The sequence below is a fragment of the Cetorhinus maximus genome, unplaced genomic scaffold, assembly GCF_964194155.1.
Source record: "Cetorhinus maximus unplaced genomic scaffold, sCetMax3.hap1.1 HAP1_SCAFFOLD_3763, whole genome shotgun sequence".
In the NCBI taxonomy this organism is placed as follows: domain Eukaryota; kingdom Metazoa; phylum Chordata; class Chondrichthyes; order Lamniformes; family Cetorhinidae; genus Cetorhinus; species Cetorhinus maximus.
This window is the reverse complement of record NW_027599669.1, coordinates 15,001-22,271: the sequence shown is the minus strand read 5'-3', so window position 1 is coordinate 22,271 and position 7,271 is coordinate 15,001. Positions and strand designations below refer to the sequence as shown.

Sequence of the window (7,271 nt, the reverse complement as noted above, 5' to 3'; positions counted from 1 at the left end):
TTGATGGGGACGGTGTAGAGGGAGATTTACTCTGTATCTAACCCCGTGCTGTACCTGTCCTGGGAGTGTTTGATGGGGACGGTGTAGAGGGAGCTTTACTCTGTATCTAACCCCGTGCTGTACCTGTCCTGGGAGTGTTTGATGGGGACGGTGTAGAGGGAGCTTTACTCTGTATCTAACCCTCTGCTGTACCTGTCCTGGGAGTGTTTGATGGGGACAGTGTAGAGGGAGCTTTACTCTGTATCTAACCCCATGCTGTACCTGTCCTGGGAGTGTTTGATGGGGACAGTGTAGAGGGAGCTTTACTCTGTATCTAACCCCGTGCTGTACCTATCCTGGGAGTGTTTGATGGGGACGGTGTAGAGGGAGCTTTACTCTGTATCTAACCCCGTGCTGTACCTATCCTGGGAGTGTTTGATGGGGACAGTGTAGAGGGAGCTTTACTCTGTATCTAACCCCGTGCTGTACCTGTCCTGGGAGTGTTTGATGGGGACAGTGTAGAGGGAGCTTTACTCTGTATCTAACCCTGTGCTGTATCTGTCCTGGGAGTGTTTGATGGGGACAGTGTAGAGGGAGCTTTACTCTGTATCTAATCCCGTGCTGTACCTGTCCTGGGAGTGTTTCATGGGGACGGTGTAGAGGGAGCTTTACTCTGTATCTAACCCCGTGCTGTATCTGTCCTGGGAGTGTTTGATGGGGACAATGCAGAGGGAGCTTTACTCTGTATCTAACCCCGTGCTGTACCTGTCCTGGGAGTGTTTGATGGGGACAGTGTAGAGGGAGCTTTACTCTGTATCTAACCCTGTGCTGTATCTGTCCTGGGAGTGTTTGATGGGGACAGTGTAGAGGGAGCTTTACTCTGTATCTAATCCCGTGCTGTACCTGTCCTGGGAGTGTTTCATGGGGACGGTGTAGAGGGAGCTTTACTCTGTATCTAACCCCGTGCTGTATCTGTCCTGGGAGTGTTTGATGGGGACAATGCAGAGGGAGCTTTACTCTGTATCTAACCCCGTGCTGTACCTGTCCTGGGAGTGTTTGATGGGGACCGTGCCGAGGGGGTTATACTTACTGGAACGACCACCCATAGTCCCAGGTCTGTGGTTTCCAATCCTTTGGTCCCAAGTTGACTGTAACGTGGAACACCGTTGTGTACATCATGTGTCCCACCATTCCAAGGAGCCCTAGCGGAGCCGGAAGAGAAATCCAGGAATGTCAGTTCACAAAAGAGACATGCAAGAAAGCCAAATTGCAAACAGTCGTGATAATTTAACCCACGCCAGAATACGGTGCTGTTTGGTTGGCAAGAGGACTCTGATGGATCGAGGGAGAGAGAAACGGGGAACTGTCGCTTCCCCAAGTTCCCCGATAATTCAGAATAAAGCACAAGTTTCGAACAGATTCCTTTTGTTTGCGGAGGACGTGCCTCTCTGTAAGAATTTATGTTGCTTCTAGCACGTGTAAATGAGCCGCACTGTGAGCTCGACTGATTGATTGATAAATAAATCGGCTGTTCGTGTCGCTATTAGCGCAGTCAGGACCGTTCAGCAAGTGCCGTGTGGTCGACCGGCCGGCCAATCAGCATCCCTCTTCTCCCGGGGTCCTAAATCGCGGCCACCCATTGAAATTTGGCACTTTCGCGTTGGCCCAGGTGCGCGCTGGGGGGCGGCGAGACTCTTTGGCGGCGCGCCTCTCCAGCAACAATTAAGTCTCGACCGCAAAAATCGTGAGATGTGCGCGGCGCAGTTGACGCCCGCCTTGTTCGCAGGGGGAGGGAAGTCTGCTTTTCCCCGCCTGTTCTGGCGCATATGCGGTGCCTCCTCAACCCACCCGCCGGTCTGTGCCTATTGATTCTTAAGTGCCCCCCCCCGAAATGCACCCCGCATATTTTTACATGGTGGAAACCACCGCCCTTTAAAGGGGCAATTAGGCCATAATTTACTGGCCCATCCCACCAATCCCTCGTCCCTGATCGTTCTCCTCTGGCGCCCAGCACCTCCCCTTCCCCCTCTCTCCCCGCCCCCCTCCCCAATGCGAGGGATGGCACTCACCGGACAGGACGGTGAAGACGGCGGCGAAGGAGTTGATCTTCAGCCTGTCCACCACGCTCCTCGAGTAGAGGAGTTCCAGGCACATGAGGAGGAAGCCGAGGCTCAGGAGGGCGATGAAGAGGGTCTCGGCGGCGATGGCGAACCACAGCACGCCTGGAAGACAAAGAGCCGGCCGTGGGCGTCAGGGCTCCGGGAGGAAGTGACCGGGATCCCGGAGCGTGGGAGAATGGCCCCCGCGCTTCCTGAACGCCCCAGAGTGGAGGAGGTGTCATATCCACGCCCCCCATCGCACGCACTCCCTCCCCCATTCCACCTGACCCCTTACATATCGCACCGTCTCTCCCGTATCCCTCCTATATACCCCATCCCTCCTGTATCTACGCATCGCTCCATCCCTCTTGTAACGCACCATCCCTCCCGTATCCCCCATTCCTCCCATATCCCACATCCCTGCCGTATCACACCATTCCTCCCATAACGCACCGCCCCTCCCATATCCCACATCCCTTCCGTATCACTCCACCCTCTCGTAATGCACCATCCCTCCCGTATCCCTCCTATATCCCCCAACCCTCGTGTAACATCATCCCTCCCGTCTCACCGTCCCTCCCGTATCCCACCATCCCTCCCGTATCCCACCGTCCCTCCCGTATCCCTCCTATATCCCCCAACCCTCGTGTATCACATCATCCCTCCCGTCTCACACCATCCCTCCCGTATCCCACCGTCCCTCCCGTATCCCACCGTCCCTCCCGTATCCCACATCCCTCCCCTATCGCACCAACCCTCCCGTATCCCCCGTCCCTCCCGTATCCCCCCGTCCCTCCCGTATCCCCCCGTCCCTCCCGTATCCCCCGTCCCTCCCGTTTCGCGCCATCCCCCCATCCCTCCTGTATTGCACCATCCCTCCCATATCACACCTTCAGTCTCGTATCCCCCGTCCCTCCCGTATCTCACATCCCCCGTATCCCCCATCCCTCCCGTATCACACCATCCCTCCCATATCAGGCCTTCGCTCCCATATTGCACCATCCCTCTTATATCACTCCACCCGTCTAATATCACTCCACCCCTCATATCACTCCACCCCTCATATCACTCCACCCCTCATATCACTCCACCCCTCATATCACTCCACCCCTCATATCACTCCACCCCTCATATCACTCCACCCCTCATATCACTCCATCCCTCATACCACTCCACCCCTCATATCACTCCATCCCTCATACCACTCCATCCCTCATACCACTCCATCCCTCATATCACTCCATCCCTCATATCACTCCATCCCTCATATCACTCCATCCCTCTTATATCACACCACCGCTCTCGTATCGCATCATACCTCCCGTATCAGGCCATCGCTCCCCTATCACACCATCCCTCTTATATCACTCCATCCCTCATATCACTCCATCCCTCATATCACTCCATCCCTCATATCACTCCATCCCTCATATCACTCCATTTCTCATATCACTCCATCTCTCATATCAATCCATCCCTCTCGTATCGCACCATCCCTCTTATATCACACCATCCCTCTCGTATAGAAACATCGAAACTAGGAGCAGGAGGAGGCCATTCGGCCCTTCGAGCCTGCTCCGCCATTCAATATGATCATGGCTGATCCTCCAACTCAACAACGTACTCCCACTTTCTCTCCATACCCCTCGATGCCCCATAATATCCAAAAAAATGATCAATTTCTTTCTTGAATACGCTCCGTGGCCCGGCCTCCACAGCCTCTCCTGTGGTAGAGAATCCCACAGGTCGACCACCCTCTGAGTGAAGAAATGTGTCCTCATCTCAGTCCTAAATGGCCTGCCCTGTTTCCTGAGACTGTGGCCCCTGGTTCTAGACTCCCCAAGGAACACCCTCCCTGCATCTAGTCAGTCCAGCCCTTAGATCCACCCCCCTCCCCCATCATTCTTCTAAACTCCAGTGAATACAGGTCCAGTTGAACCAATCTCTCCTCATACAACAGTCGGTATCAGCCTTTGCTGCACTCCCTCCTTGGCAAGTATACCCTTTCTTAGGTAGGGAGACCAAAGCTGCACACGATACTCCAGCTGTGGTCTCACCGAGGCCGTGTATAACTGCAGTAAGACATCCCTGCTTCCGAACTCAACTCCTCTTGCAACGAAAGCCAACACAGCATTTGCCTTCCTAATTGCTGGCTGCATCTGCCTCTCTGCTTTCATTGACTGGTGTACGAGGACGCCCAGACCCCTTTTGTACACCCACATTTCCCAACATCTCACCATGTAAGTAACACTGTGCCTTTCTGTTCTTCACACCGAAGCGGATAGCTTCACAGTTATCCACGTTAAACTGCGCCTGCCATGTGTTTGCCCACTCACTCTACAACTTGTCCAAATCGCCCTGGACCCTCCTTGCATCCTCCTCACAACTCGCAACCCCACCCAGATTTGTGTCGCCGGTAGACCTGGAAATATTGCATTTGGTTCCCTCATCCAAGTTATTGATGTGAATCATGAATAGCTGGCCCCCTGCGGTACACCACTAGTCACCGCCTGCCACCTGGAAATCAGACCCATTTATTCCCACTCTCTGTTTCCGGTCTGTCAACCAATTCTCAATCCGTGCCGGTATATGACCCCCGATCCCATGTGCTTTTAATTTTTCAAGCTAGCCTCTTATGTGGAACCTTATCAAAAGCCTTCCTGAAACCCAAATACACCACATCCACTGGTCCCCCCTTATCTATTCTACTAGTTACCCCCTCAAAAAAAACTCCAGTGGATTAGTTAAGAACCATAGAAAAATGACAGCACAGGAGGAGGCCATTCGGCCCATCTTGTCCCTGCCAGCCCGAGGACAACCAGGTGCCCTTTCTTATCCCCACCTCCCTGCACCTGGCCCATAGTCCTGCAGCTTAAGGTGCAGATCCAGGTACTTTTTAAAAGAGTTTAGAGTTTCTGCCTCTACCACCAACTTGGGCAGTGAATTCCAGACACCCACCACCCTCTGCGTAAAAAAGTTCTTCCTCATGTCCCCCCCCTACACCTTCTGCCACTTATCTTGAATCTATGTCCCCTGGTTCTAGAATTCTCCATCAAGGGAAACAATTTTATCCTGTCCACTCTATCTATTCCCCTCATCATTTTGTCCACCTCAATCGAGTCACCTCTCAGCCTACTTTGTCCGAAGGAGAATAACCCCGACCTATCCAATCTCTCCTCGTAGCTACACTTTTCTAACCCTGGCCATATTCTTGTAAACCTCCTCTGCACTCTGTCCAGAGCTATTCCGTCCTTCCTGTAATGTGGTGACCAGAACTGCACACCATACTCCAGTTGTGGCCTCACCAGCGTTTTATACCGTTCCGACATTATACCCTTACTTTTATATTCTATGCCTCTGCCAATGAAGGAGGGCATTCCATATGCCTTCTTTACAACCTTGTCTACTTGAACTGCTGCCTTCAGGGACCTGTGTACTTGTACGCCAAGATCTCTCACTTCATCTACCCCTCTTAGTATATTCCCATTAAGCCTGGTTTCCCTTTCATAAGCCCACGCTGACTTTGTCTAATCCCATTAACGCTTTCCAAGTGTTCTGTTACCACGTCTTTTATAATAGGCTCTAGTGTTTTCCCCCACTACTGATGTTAGGCTACTTGGCCTGTAATTCTCTGTATTTTCTCTCCCACCTTTTTTTTAAACAGTGGGGTGACATTTGCCACCCTCCACAATCTGTAGGAACTTCTCCAGTCTATAGAATTTTGGGAGATGACCACCAACGCGTCCAATATTTCCAGGGCCACTTCCTTTAGCGCTCTGGGATGTGGATTATCTGGCCCTGGGGGAATTTTCAGCCTTCAACCCCATTAATTTCTCCAGCACCATTTTTTCTTTTGACTAATAGTGATTTCCTTCAACTCCTCCCTAACATTTCTGGGTAATTATTTGTGTCCATAAGACCATAAGATATAGGAGCAGAAATTAGGCCATTCGGCCCATCGAGTCTGCTCCGCCATTCAATCATGGCTGATAAGTTTCTCAACCCCATTCTCCCACCTTCTCTCCCCGTAACCTTTGACCCCCTTACCCATCAAGAACCTATCTATCCTCGGTCTTAAATACACTCAATGACCTGGCCTCCACAGCCTTCTGTGGCAATGAATTCCATAGATTCACCCACTCTCTGGCTAAAGAAGTTTCTCCTCATCTCTGTTCTAAAAGGTCTTCCCTTTACTCTGAGGCTGTGCCCTCGGGTCCTAGTCTCTCCTACTAATGGAAACATCTTCCCCACGTCCACTCTATCCAGGCCTTTCAGTATTCTGTAAGTTTCAATCAGATCCCCCCTCATCCTTCTAAACTCCATCGAGTATAGACCCAGAGTCCTCAAACGTTCCTCATACGTTAAGCCTTTCATCCCTGGGATCGTTCTCGTGAACCTCCTCTGGACCCTCTCCAGGGCCAGCACATCTTTCCTGAGATGTGGGGCCCAAAATTGCTCACAATATTCTAAATGTGGTCTGACCAGAGCCTTATAAAGCCTCAGCAGCACATCCCTGCTTTTATATTCTAGTCCTCTTGAAATAAATGCCAACATTGCATTTGCCTTCCTAACTACCGACTCCCCCTGCAAGTTAACCTTAAGAGAATCCTGGACTAGGACTCCCAAGTCCCTTTGCACTCCAGATTTCTGAATTCTCTCCCCATTTAGAAAATAGTCTATGCCTCTATTCTTCCTACCAAAGTGCATGACCTCACACTTGCCCACGTTGTATTCCATCTGCCACTTCTTTGCCCATTCTCCTAACCTGTCCAAATCCTTCTGCAGCCTCCCCGCCTCCTCAATACTACCTGTCCCTCCACCTATCTTTGTATCATCTGCAAACTTAGCCAGGATGCCCTCAGTTCCTTCATCTAGATCATTAATGTATAAAGTGAAAAGTTGTAGTCCCAACACTGACCCCTGCGGAACTCCACTAGTCACCGCCTCTTTTGTGAAGACAGAACCAAAATGGGTGTTCAATTCTTCTGCCATTTCTTTATTCCCCATTATAATTTCCCCCTGTTTCTGACGGTAAGGGACCTACATTTGTCTTCACCAATCTTTTTCTCTTCACGTGTTTATAGAAGCTTTTACCCTCAGTTTTTATGCTCCCTGCAAGTTTAGTCTCGTGCTCCATTTTCCACTTCCCGATCAATCTTTTTGTCCACTTTTGCTGAATTCTAAACTGCTCCC

At 51.2% G+C, this 7,271-nt stretch overlaps 1 protein-coding gene across 1 annotated transcript in view; it reads right to left on the bottom strand.

Moving 5' to 3' along the window:
- Window positions 1–1,069: 1,069 nt before the first annotated feature.
- The window catches only part of LOC144678190 (germ cell-specific gene 1-like protein), a gene marked incomplete at its 3' end in the record, with an annotated part of 11,044 nt that continues 4,842 nt past the window's right edge, over window positions 1,070–7,271 (bottom strand). Inside the window, exons 3-4 of the mRNA XM_078538063.1 lie at window positions 2,049–2,201; window positions 1,070–1,181 (exon numbers count right to left, since the gene is read on the bottom strand). Of these exons, the coding sequence (XP_078394189.1) occupies window positions 1,070–1,181; window positions 2,049–2,201 (265 nt within the window). The remainder of the gene's footprint in view (window positions 1,182–2,048; window positions 2,202–7,271) is intronic.